The sequence below is a fragment of the Ictidomys tridecemlineatus genome, chromosome 6 (genome assembly GCF_052094955.1).
Source record: "Ictidomys tridecemlineatus isolate mIctTri1 chromosome 6, mIctTri1.hap1, whole genome shotgun sequence".
NCBI classification, from domain to species: Eukaryota; Metazoa; Chordata; class Mammalia; order Rodentia; family Sciuridae; genus Ictidomys; species Ictidomys tridecemlineatus.
Window position 1 is genome coordinate 98,159,076 of NC_135482.1, and position 13,053 is coordinate 98,172,128.

The window sequence follows — 13,053 nt, forward strand, 5'->3', positions numbered from 1 at the left end:
TATTTCTGCCATGTTGAAGAGGCTGAGCTGATAAGAGAGTTACCTTCACTAACTTACAGCCTAAGACTTGAAGTCAGAAAACCAAGTATTGGAAAAGGGCAAGCCTCAGTACTCCTAGGCATTCCCCCCACCCCAAGGGTCTTGCTCATCAGAGAAAGAAATTTCAGAAAGAAATGGCCTGTGACCAACACTGCCTGAGTCTCTCCCCATCTAGGGCCTGCTCTTGTACTTGGGTTCACCCCCTGCTTTGACCCTGCTGATTTTCAAGAAAAAACAGGGCCAAGGGAATACCAAGATTTTCCCTTCCCCTTTCATTTTCCACAGGCCAAGATGCAGGCTTGCCTCTCTTCTCATCCAGGTGGTCTTTGTGGCGCATGCTTCTCCCAGTGACTTTACCCAGGTCTGGTTTTGCATACTAGCATGTGGAAAAGCAAAAATCTACAACATACAGAAGAAAAAGTATGCAGCTGGAAGAGAGGAAGGCAGGGCTGTGGTTACCTCTTTGCATAGGCAAGCATTTCCATATCAACTCTCTTTACACTTGCAGCCTAGAGATAATGCTGAAAGCCTAACCTGCTAGGAAGCCTGAGTCCTGAGGATGATTTTTCTTCATTTATTTTTTTTTTTATTTTTTGTCTTCTTTATCTCCTTTCATATGCAAATGCGTCCCACAAGTGGAAAACAAAGCAAAATCGGCCAGCCAGGAGGCCTCTGCCCAATTTGGATTTAGGAAAACTCTTCAGAGGCAGCAGGGACTGCTGTATTTCCCTGGAGGTCTTGGCATGGACTAGCCACAGATGGAGGCCATCCTGTGTGCAATGCAAGCAATTTGACCCCAGTGTCAGGGAAACCTAGCCTCTGGGCCACTCCAGAAGGCCCAGGAACCGCCGCCAGGGGCGCTGTCCCGCTGGCGGCAGCCTGCAACCCGGAGGCGGGGCCTGCGCTGGGGGCGGAGAAGGCGTGGCCTGCGCTGGGGGCGGAAAAGGCGTGGCATGGGGTGACCTAGAGGCCGGTGGTCGCCTTTGGGAAGGGCGCAACTTGCACCTTTCTCAGCGCCCTTTGGTGCAGTGCAGGGCTTGGCTGAAAGGAGGACACGCCGACTCCGCCCGCAGCACTGGAGCGCGTGCCGCCCAGCGGCCAACGGACGGACTCCTGGCTCTGAGCACGGGTTGCATTGCGCCTAAGTCGCTGATGACTCCTGGGTTCTGGGGTCCTGTCAGGGATCTGTTCACAGATCGGCACAGCCTGAGACTGCACCATTCATGATTCTGGGTGCCATTGCCTGCCACCGCATGCAGGCATGCTGTCTCAGCTGCTTGGAAATGGTTGATTCCAATATTGTGCTTTACATTCCTTCTAATTCCTGCCAGACCCACAAATGCTTTTCTCTAGAGGATCCAAAAGCCTTTTAAAATTCCTATGAAAGAATGATGTTTCAAGGAGAACCTAGGAGCCATTCCTGTGCCTATGTAAGTTGTTCTGCATTTCATTCAGTAATTCGTGTGTTTGGGCAATACTAGTGAATGTTCCTGGGGCCTGATGCTCTCATCCAAGTTAAGGGTTCCTCCACTGAGCTATGACCCTTTGCATATCTGCCTCTCCCTCCATCTTTCCCCTCTCCCTCTGCCCAGGCGCCCCCTTCTCTGGGACAGAGTGGTTGAATGCAGGAGTGCTCTACCACTTTCTTCTATTCCCCTTCTTGTATGTGTTGACATCCCTGTGTCGTTTTGACTTTTTTGCAGTAGGTTTCCGGTTTTTGGCCAGGCTGGCCATGAACATGCCATTCCCTTGGCTCAGTTCCCCTGAGTGGCAGTAGAGCTAGGTGCCACCTCTCCTAAGCACACACTCTAAAGCTGAGCCCAGTAGCAGGCTGTTGTTTATGGAGCATCCACTTTGTGTGTGTGCATTGTGCATGGTAGATGTGTGATATTCAACTAAACACATGAGACATTATTGCTTTGCCACATAGATGCCCATCTTCCATTCTAATGACCTGGTTAGCTGTGGCAGTAGCATCATGAGTCCCTGGCCAGTATGGGCCAATGTGCAACCCTGTCTCAAAGTGAAATAAAACCTGTCTAAAGTGAAATGAAAAAGTGGTGGGAAATAGAGCTCATTGCTTACCTATCCTGTGTGACAAAGGGGGATCCATCCTCACTAACATGAACAAAGCCAAGCAAGCAAACAAACAAACAACAACAAACAAACCAAACAAAAAACCCCACCTAACAAAGGAATAAAGAATTGGAAAAGACACAGGATTGGAGAGATGGACAGACTTGGGGAAGCCTGTACAGTGGCGGTGGGTTAGCCAAAGCATGCATTTAGGTTAAAATATATAAGGAGTGCCCAAGAAGAAAAGGAAGGGGAGAGAGGACCCCAGGACACAGCACAGCAGGTGAGCATGGAGCCTTTCTGAAGGAGGTGAGACACACTAGAGCAGAAGCGGCACCACAAGGTGAGTTTAGGGCAGCTGTACAGGGAGGACCAAGGGAAGGAAGAGTGCCAGTTAGCAGGGTGGGGCATCTCTTCCAGGGCTTGCTCTGTGCAAGAGAAATCCTGGGATTCTACTGAAGGCAAAGGGCCTGGATAGGAGGTAGGGGAGCATGCTTCATGGCTACAAGGTGGCAGAGGTGGGATGCACACCTGTTGTGACTGCAGAGCCTCTTCCTAGGGGCTGCTAAGGTGGACAATGTTAGAGGGTGTGTAGGCACAGAAAGCTGGCAGCCATCAAGGCTGCTGTGGCTTTCATTCCTTGGTGGCCCAGAGTGAGGCAAGCCAGGGCATGGCTGGCCCTTTTGGGGGAAGCTGAGGAATCTTTGTGATGCAGAGGGCATCACAATCTTTGTGATGCTGTTCACTCAGGCCATTCACAGACCCAAGGCCAGAGCTGGTTCTAAACTCTTCAGAACATGGCTTCACCTGAGTGGACCCAAAGCTCAGGGCCATGCCTGGGGTATATGGCCACGGGAGCAGGAGGCCTGTTTCCAAAGAAGGATCCTCTGCTTCGTGGGCAGGACTAGCAGGGGATGAGGGTGTTCCACAGAGGCATTGTCTGAATCCACTGTGTGGATGGATCGCTGCCTTCAGCTCCACATTCAGACTCTGAAAGTTAAGGCTAAGTCCTCCACGTCCTGCCAGGCTCTCGCCCAAGTCTGGGATGGGATGCATTCCAGCACGGGGCCAGGACCGGTGAAACACCTGTGGGCTCCTTTCCTGATCATTAGCCTGCGTGTTACAAGAAAGCAGGAAGGGAAACCTTGGTGACCCTCGTGGATGAGCTGAGAAATGTGTGGACTTTTCTGTGAGGCAGTTAAACTTAGGCCAGCAATCAGTCTCTCTCCAGACAGAAATCGGTGCCATGAGCTACACTGATTCCCCACAGTGCAACTGTAGCTTTCACAAGAGGATTGGAAATGGGGTCAGGGCCTGCTTGCCTCTCAGAGGAAGTTGGTTGTGATGTAGGAAACTGGAAACTAATGTCTCCGTCCACAGCAGGGGGATGAAATTCTACAGGTGTAAGTCCTTAAAGAAAGTGTAGACTCCTTCTTGTGTTGGGGAGAGTTTCCTGAAGATCAGAGCCAAGCAATATTGAGTCGCTTCCCAGAAGTGGCCACCAAAGACAAAAAGTCACCAGCTGCCCTTGTCAGCTTCACGGTTGTATTTAGTGACAGGGATCCTGACTGAACTTCCTCCTATCACGGGTCCCAAAGGGGCATGAGAGGCTGGTCCAGGGCACTTTCTCCTTCCCAAAGAAACTGAGTGGGCTAGGGGATGTAATCACCTGAGGCCAGGAACTGAATGTCTGCAGCTTCAGGACACTAGGGGGAAGGATTTTCCATTGTTCTGGCTTCTCAGCAGCTTCAAACTCAGGGGCCATTTCCTGTTTGCCAGTGGAATGAAGCCTCAGGGTGGACCAAGCCCAACACCCTTCTGAGTGGCTGCTGGTCTTTCTTGTGGCCTTCCCTTCTCAAATGACACTCTCCAGCATCTATCTTTCCAAAAACACAGATGCAACCAGGGATACCCTGTGCTAGGAGCCCGCCCCTCTGGGATGATTTGGCAAGTGAGGAGTGATCTTCCAGTCTTTCCTCTGACTTTGGCTGGCAGCAGGATGAGCAGCCACTTAGCTCTGTGTGCACCAGGAAGGTGGACCTGAGGCTCCTGGCATGGCTGGTGAATTCTTGAAGTTCCTTGGGAGCAGGGAAAGGCCTCCGCCTCTTGGATTGCACTAAACGGTGGGCACAGGGTGCTCAGTCAACACGCATTTGGTGAGGGAGTGCCCCTGCCAGGAGTGGCCTCCTGTTCCCTTTCCATTCCTCCACACTGAGTTGTCTGTCCTTGGGCCTGCTCAGAAGCCTTGGCTATTGTATGGATGTTGCCTTCTGGGAGGCTTCTTTGCTCCTAATACTGGGGCCTGGTTTCCTCTGTGTTGAAAGAATGGGAGACCACATTCTTGCCTTCCACTGTGCACCAAACATCCAGAGTGGCTTGCTGCCACCCTGAAAGAAGCAATGTCGCCTCTCCCTAGAGACGTGGAGGAAGGGGCACTCATGCCCATGCTAGAGACCATGAAACTGGACAGACTCTTGACCACTTGACACTATCCTCGCTTCTTGATATATTTTGAAACCCCTATATTTTCACCTATGTGGGGCACTAGGAAATGGAAGCAGAGAAATGCCAGCTCCTGGTTATTTCCTGAGGCCCCTGGGTCTCTGCCTGCTGCCACTCCACCTATTTTTGTCACACAGCTCCAGAATCCCAGCACTTGCTCTTGCTGGGGGCAATGAAGCCAGACAGTCCTGAGACTTCTCATGAGACCAAGTTGCGAGTGATACCCCATGACCCTGGCTGTTGCCTCTTTCTCAGAATCCAGGTAGTGATGTGGACCCCCTAGAGGGTAGGGAGCTACAGGGCTTGGGCACAGGGCTGCTTTGGAGATTGGGAGCCTTCGTTGTGTACCCACATGATACCATGGAAAGAGATATGGATACTATTCAAAATCTCCCAGAAGCCCCTGGCAGTTCTGGGGCAAACAAAGGCTCTCTCTGAAAATCAGTCCCTACAGACTTCCAGTTGTGCACAGTCAGGCACAATCAGAGCCACGAGAGGAGTCCACTTTGCCTCTCTCAATTTAGGACTCAGGGTGGGGTAGAATTGCATGTCATCCCTGGTTCCCCACCTTCCTGTGTTGTGTCACCTCTGTGTTTGTGCATGACAGACACATGACACCAGCATGAGGGTTGCCCAGGTGGTGGTTCACACATGCATGGGCACATACAGCTGATGACCATCTCGAAAGCTGAGGGTGGAAGGAACCGAGGATACACTAGGAAGCTCTGGAGAGCCTGTGAGGCCCCCTGGATTCTTGAGACTCGCACCCATAGTCAGAAGGAGGTGATGGGACTGAACCCAGCTCTGTCTCCCCCAACCAGGGGAGCTGCTGGCAGGACCTGGATCTTTCTGGGGAAGAGACCAGGCTGTGTTGGCAGAATCTGTCCACTTGTGCATATGCCATGGGAAGATGGCAGCAGCCAGCACCCCAGGTGGCCTTTGGAACCATCATGTGTGAAAAAGAGGCTCAGGAAAGGAGTCCCAGAGGAAGTGACCTCACTTCCTTGGCCATGGAACATAGAGAACTTGGAACCCTCCTAGCTAGGTCCCAACAGTCCACCTCCAGTCCCTGTTCGTTCACATTCACTTGTGTTGACAAGGCAAGCAGAGAGCCATGAGCTCTTGTGGTCCAGTCCTCGGTGGACACCCTGGCCTCAGGAAAGCCCTTCAGAGTGGCCTTTCACGTGCGTGGAGGCGCTGGGTCAGCCGTGGGTCCAGAACACTCTGGCGATTTTTCTTAAGGACACTGGAGGTGAGACAAGACAGACAGTTGCAGGTGACCAGAGTCTAACCTGCCTCTGTGACTCCGCTTGGGACAGCCCCAGACCCTCAGACCCTTGCTGAATGCAAGTTGTTGTGGGTGTGGGTGTGGGTGTTTCCCTCATTTCAACTGAAAATTAGAAGGGAAGGAAATCCTTTGGTTAGATTTTTCAGTTGACTGTTCGACACTGAGACATTTTGCAGATGATACTGTTTCCTGGTTGAAATGTCCCTCTTTGATCCCTGAAACTAGGGAAGTGACAAGCGTTCGTCCCTGGCTGTGTCCCGTCTAGTGGACAGCTTCACCTCACTGGTCCGCCAGGAGTTGGAGAAGGACCTCGTGAACGTCCTGCAGAGGGGGCACTCCTCCTGGGTAGAAGGATTGTTGTGTAGACGCCCAAAGGTGCTCAGCATCCAGAAAGTGCTGGAGCTCCTCAGTCAAAGGTGGGTGCCACCTCCAGGCCCCAGGACATGGCCATCTCTTGGCATGATGGATGGGATGCCGGGCACCACTCTGGACCTCTGGCAACTCTGTGGGATGTAGGATATTCACAGGAGAACTCACCAGGGTGTTGAGCCAACCAAGTAGGATGAGCCCTAGGAGTGTAGGTCTCAGGCCTTGTCCACTGGACCTGGCTTCCAAGGCCTCAGGACTTCCCCTGGGGGCCTGTCCTGCCCCTGTGGGGAACTCTTCTGCCTCAGCCCAGCTGGACAGAGGCCTCAGGAAGAGCAGTTTGCACACTGGGGAAGGAGCATGTGGCTTGCATGAGGAAGGGCCCCTGACCTGCCTGGGGGCAGAGCGGGGACTGCTGGGGTGGATGGAAGGGGACCTGGTTGGGTTTATTCATGGGCCCAATAGATGTGAAGCACCTGCCCTTGGCAGGCACATGGCCTATCCATTAGGAAGCAGTGCACACACACCTCCCAGCCCTCCTGAACTTTCACTATTGGCAGGAAGTTAGTCAAAGCCACCAGGCGTCTTGGCGCATGCAGGGCACAGGATGTAGGAGGTGACATTCTCCTGGCCTTCTCTAGGTATGAGGACCAGCAGCTATGCATGGAGGATGTCTTCCTTCCTGGACAGAAGTGAGTGGTTTGGGGGCCACGAGAGTGGGCTTCTGACTCCAGGGTCACTTGGGGAACCTTGGCAGTGGATGGGTGGGCAAAAACGCAGGCGTCCACCTTCTGTGATTTGTGGCACAGGGATGTGGTCTGGTGATTTCCCTCTGGAGTGGGCACAGATAGCTGTGGTGGGATTCTGGGTAGCTAAGGACTGCAGGAGGGGCTGGAGCCTCAGAGCCTGGCCCTGTGAGCATCCCTCCCCTCCACAGCCAATCCCAGGCATGATGGCCCTCACTTTTCTCTATTGAGGCAAATTTGGGGAGCCCCCGATGCACAGGAGAGGGGAGCCTCTTACCCACACATGACCCTCACAGATGTCCCCCTTCTTGTCCTGCTGCATGGGACTTGGCCACTCTCTGGGAAGTCCATCATCCGGGTGGTCCAAAGGTGCTTCCAGCTCAAGGCGATGCCCAGTCGCTCATGGCTCCCTGCCCCACTCCTATGTCCCCAGCTCCTTCTGCTCCACTGTCCAAATGTGGCTCTGCCTGTACCCAGAAGATGTTGCGGGGTCCATGGACAGCCTGAGGAGTCTCAGGACCTTCTTGCTCCACACCATGCCGGAGTCAGGGCTGACAGTCCAGGTGGAGAGGCTCCTGACAGGGCTGGAGAACACAGATCCCAGTGAGTCCGAGGCCTGTGATGAGGGGCCTCGGGTGGGTGACTGCATGTGTGTGTCCTGGAACCTCTGCCGCTCCTACTGGGAACTGGCCTGTGGTCCCCAGCCCAATACTCCTGACCCCCTGCAGCTGGAGGGCCCTCGTCCAGGAAGAAGTCCTGGTGTCTGGATAGGGGCTGGGCTCTTCTCACAGCCAGGGTTCTTCTGAGAATCGGGAAAGACCCAGGGAAAGGCAGTCACGTTGGGGCTCTTTTCTCTTGCAGCTGCCTCTCCAGGAAAAACCCTCAATTAAACATGGCCCAACACCAGAGGCACCAGGTCACCCATCTCTCAGGCCAGCACGCACTCCACGTGTGCTGGAGAGTGGACACTGCACTAGAGCTCATGTCTCCTCTGGCCCCTCTACCTCTGTGAGCTCCTGAGGGTTACTCAGTCCCAGGTCCCCACCACGCCTCTCCTCTTCCTCTCCTCTTCCTCTCCTCTGGAATCTCCTGGATTTCTAAAATTTATTGATTTCCTTATTTATTTACTTCCTTGTTTATTTATTTATTTGCTTTCTTTCTTTCTTTTATTTATTTGTTTCCTTCATTATTTATTTGTTTATATATTTATTAATTATCTGGTTTGCTTTGAGTTGCGTTTTGTTGTTTTAGGTTCTTTCATTGTTGTTGTTATGGTTATTTCAGTATAATTTTTCATTGTTGAGATAGGTGTGTTAAAAAGTATGGTAATAAAGTTTTACATTGTGTGATATCAAGTTGCCTGCTCAATCCATTCCCAAGGCTGTGCCACCACCAACACTGTGTAGCTTCCATGGGAGAGACCCCAGAAGAGCACATGGGTCTTGTGGGGGAGAACACACACTGGTCATTCTGGAGGAGGTGAGATAGAGGCCCCTGAGTATGGGGGAGAGGTGACTGCCTAAAAGGTTGAGGATTCCATGCCACCAGAAGGGGCTGCTTTTCTGGTGGCAATGCCCTTAGGACCATGACATGGAATGCAGAATCCAACAGAAGAGGTGTCTTTGCCAGTGTGGTCACACTTAGTCTCCTGCTCTCCAATGTGGAGTGGAACCCCCGCCCCCTAATGGGTGGTAGGAACCCAAATGGAAATGTGATGGCAAGTGGAACTCCCCTGCCAACTCTGGGTCTCTGGCTTTGGGCCCCTGTCATTGAATCCATGCCAAGACACTATGCAGAACTGGAAGAGCACACGAGTTCGTGTTCAGGAGCCACATTTTCCTCATGCAAAGCACTGCAAAGGTGATGGTTGACCTATTTCAAACAACATCTTTCTTCTTTACTTTTTTCTTTGTTTTTGTTTTGTTTTGCAGTAATGTGCAAGGAAACCAGGGTGCTCTGCTACCGAGGTTCTTGGGTAGGACTCTTTCTTTCAGCATTTTGTGAAAAACTCCCTCATTAGCAAAGACTGGCACAGATTTTGAGATCCTCCTGCCTGGATCATGCAGGATGTTGATAGCCACAGGCCCAGTGTGAGGATCTGCTTAGAGCACTGCTCCCGATGGCCACAGAGTTTGAGGGTGGAGTGTATGTGTCAAAGCCCTCATCTAAGGAACTTACACACATGGATCCTGGTAATGTCATGCAAACAAATCCACAGAAGTCACATGTCCAAAAGACTCCCTTCAGGACCAGGCCAAGGACAGCCAGCCATAATAAATATTGGGACTTGTCAGATTCAGAACCCTGGGTGCTGTCTCCTTGAGTCAGGGAGAGCTGCTGTGGGTGGGGCCCTCTCCTGGTACAGTGCAGCCCTTTAGATGCCTAGGAGGTGAGGATGCCCCACCACCCATCACCCCAACACCTGACCCGCAAGAAGATAACATACTTCCTAGTGCCTTAGAGACAGGTGTCTGCAGTCGGGATGCTGAATGTCACAGGAATGGGGGGTGGGTGACTTGCAGATGGTGTGCAGTGACCTAGGCAGATGGTCTGAATGGGGGATCTCATCAGAGGAACACTGCAACACCACCACTAAACCTCAGAGTATCCATTTGCTTTGGCTTTTGAGCTCCTGGCTCACTTTCAAGGTGACATCATTGTTTCAGTTGACTTAATGGTGGTTCAGCAATATGGAATTTAGGGCCTTGGATCATCCTGCTTTGTGCTAGATTGGCTCCAGCTCATTAGGACCCACACCTGTGTGTGCAGTGAGCAGATGGGATGTCTAGTGCCAGCCTGCATGGAGGGCCTAGTAGAGGTGACTGGGTTGATGAGGTTGTCTCACCACAGTCATCCTCTATTGAGGTAGCCTGCACTCCTGGACATGTAGGCAGGTGCGTTCCAGTAGTAGCCAGGCATCCCACCCCAGAGTTCACATTCTTTCCAAAGGCTATGGGCCAGGATCCAGGTCGAGCAGACACTGAAGACCCTGGGAGGGCAGGATTGCAAATGGAAGGCCACACCCTGCAATTAGAGAGACCTGGTCTCAAAATGAAGCATCACAGGAGCTGTGGATGGAGCTCAGGGGCAGAGCATCCTGGGTTCAATTGTCCATACTGGAAAGACAGAAAATATCCTGTGCTTCAGAACCCAGGCACAGAAGTGTACTCTGCGAATGCCAAATTACTTGGGAATCTAAGGCTTTTGGACATCACAAGATCCAGGTGAGCCTGGGCAATTGTCCTTATTCTGTCAGAAAAAGAAAAAGTGTGGAAGATGGATCTCACTACTAGAGTAGCCTTGTGTCAGAATCCTTCCAGTTCTTTCAAATGAGAACATTGAAGTGCAATTTCCTCTTAGAGCAAAAGTTTATATTTTTGCCATGTTGAAGAGGCTGAGCTGAAAACACAATTACCTTCACTAACTTACAGCCTAAGACTTGAAGTCGGAAAACCAAGTGCTGCAAAAGGGCAAATCTCAGTACTCATAGGCATTTCCCCACATCCTAAGGGTCCTGCTCATCAGAGAAAGAACTTTCAGAAGGAAATTGCCTGTGACCAACACTGCCTGAGGCTCTCCCTATCTAGGGCCTGCTCTTGTACTTGGGTTCACACCCTGGTCTTGATTCTGCTGATTTTGACGAAATACCAGAGGCAAGGGAATACCAAGATTTTCCTTTCCCCTTCAGTCCTCCCCAGGCCTAGATGTCGGTTTCTCACTCTTGCAGCTTCTCATCAGATGCTCTTTCTTGTGCATGCTTCTCCCGGTGACCACATCCTGGTCTGGCCTTGCACACCAGCATGTGGAAAAGGAAAAATCTACAACATGCAGAAGAAAAAGAATGCATCTGGAAGAGAGGAAGGCAGGGCTGTGGTTACCCCTTTGCATGGGAATGCATTCCATATCAACTCTCTTTATACCTCCTGTCAGAAAAAATAATGGAGATTAATTTTTTTAAATTTTAAATTTATATAGAAATGCCTCCCACAAGTGAAATCAAAAGAGAATCTTTCCCAGTCTTCCTTTATGTTATGCAATACTCTGTAGAACTGAGGAGACATAGAAGCCCCCTGCAGCACTGAAGTGTTTGCCGTGGTGGCCAATGGACTCTTGTCTCTGACCAGAAGTTATGCCCCAGTATGTCACTGAGTTTGTGTGGGTACTGGAGACCTGTGTTGATTCTGTCCATAAGTTTGCACACGTGTGAACCACACCATTCACAGTTGTTGTTTTGCCTGCTTCCGCATGCACGCATTCTGTCTCACCTGTTTTGAAGTGAGTGATTGGAATATTGCATCTTTTTATTCTTTGCAATTCCTTCAAGACCCACAAATGCATTCCTGTATGGGAATCAAAAGCCTTTCAAAAATTGTATTAAAGTATGAGGTTTGGGGAAAACATATGAGCCTCTACAGTTCCTATGTAAGTTGTTCTACCTTTCATAAGTAATTGATCTCTTTTCACAATACTAGTGAATGGGGCCCGATGCTCTCATCCAATTTAATGTTATTTCCACAGAGTTAGACCCCTTTTCCTCTCTCTCTCTCTTTTGCTTGCTCTTGTGCTCTCTCTCTCTCTCTCTCTCTCTCTCTCTCTCTCTCTCTCTCAGTGTGTTGAATGTACCCATTTACATACTTTTTTTAAATTTTACATTAGGTTTCCTTTAGTTTGCCTGGGCTGGCCTTGAACCTGACATTCTCTTGGCTCAGTTCCTCTGAGTGGCATTAGAGCTGGGTGCCACCTCTCCTAAGCACACACTCTAAAGCTGAGCCCAGCAGCAGGTTGTTGTTTATGGAGCACTCCTCTGTGTCTGCAGTCTGCATGCTGGACAGTTGATTATTCCAAACAAATTAGACACTATTGCTTTGCAATGCAAGATGATGCACATTTTAATTCCAATGACCGTGTTTGCTGTTGCAAGAGGACCATGAGTCCCTGGCCTGTCATGATGGGGCTCTTTTCTCTTTCATCTATGTCTCCTGGATAAAACTCAATTAAACCCAGCAAACATCAGAGGCACCAGATCAACAATCTCTCAGGCCATCACCCTCTCCACCTCCTCTGGAAAGTGGACAATGCCTTAATTCTCACGTCTCCTCTGACACCTCTACCTTTGTGAGCTCCTGAGGATTATGCAATGCCAGATACCCCACTTGGCTCTCCTTTTCCTCTCCTCCCGAGTTTCTGAGTTTTTCTGTTTTGTCGTTTTCTTGTTTGTTTTATGTTTTTGTTATTGTTGTTTGTTTTTATGATATGATATTTCATTTTTGAGAATAGTATGGTAAATTGGTAAATTTGGGGGTATATGATTTTGTGTTGTGATATTAAATATGTCATTTTTCATAATCTTAGATTCATTTCTATGTGCAAATTATTTTTAAATCATTCAGAACAAAGATAGTTGAGAAAGAGATAACATATTTACAGTAAAATTGTAATAATTATTGGATCTAAATAGTGAAAATACTTGTGCTCATCATCAGGCACTCAAGTGCATGTGTAATCCCTGCTGCTTTAGACTTGGGCAGTAAGATGGCAATTTTCAGAGAGCCTTAAAACTTAGCAAACTCCTGTCTCCCAGTAAAGTAAAGCTTGACGATGTAGCTCAATAATAGTATATAGGTTTAATCCGAAGTAACACAAAGAAACAAACAAGAACTGGTGGTCTTCCAATTATTTTTAAACCTTTGTTTAAACAAACTTTCAATGTTGTAGTTGCGCATTATGGCCACATGGTGGCAATAGACTCACTTTGGAACTTCTGTAAACGCACTCCTGTGGTCAAAGGAGTAGTAAGAAACCAATACTTCAACAACATCTCTTTCATTGCTTCCTCTATGAGGAGAAATGTGTAAAACACTTTAGAAGGCAGGCATCCTTGAGAAAACTTAAAATACATATGAGAGATTAACATTCAAGTTGGCATATTGTAAAGTAGAAGAAACACTAAAGAAACAAGGATTAGTAACCCAGGAGAGATCTGGGTTCTAGACCTGGCTCTGCAGCAGATTAATTTTGTGACATGACCAGGAGACC

The 13,053-nt window shown here is 49.7% G+C and overlaps 1 protein-coding gene across 1 annotated transcript; it reads left to right on the forward strand.

Moving 5' to 3' along the window:
• The first annotated feature begins 995 nt into the window (after positions 1-995).
• LOC120888355 (uncharacterized) lies at positions 996-8,366 on the forward strand. Its single transcript, XM_078015269.1, has 5 exons — positions 996-1,469; positions 6,131-6,321; positions 6,913-6,963; positions 7,451-7,620; positions 7,879-8,366. Exons 1-5 carry the CDS (start codon positions 1,428-1,430, stop codon positions 7,905-7,907), a joined length of 483 nt encoding a protein of 160 aa, XP_077871395.1. The 5' UTR covers positions 996-1,427; the 3' UTR covers positions 7,908-8,366.
• The last annotated feature ends 4,687 nt before the right edge of the window (positions 8,367-13,053 follow it).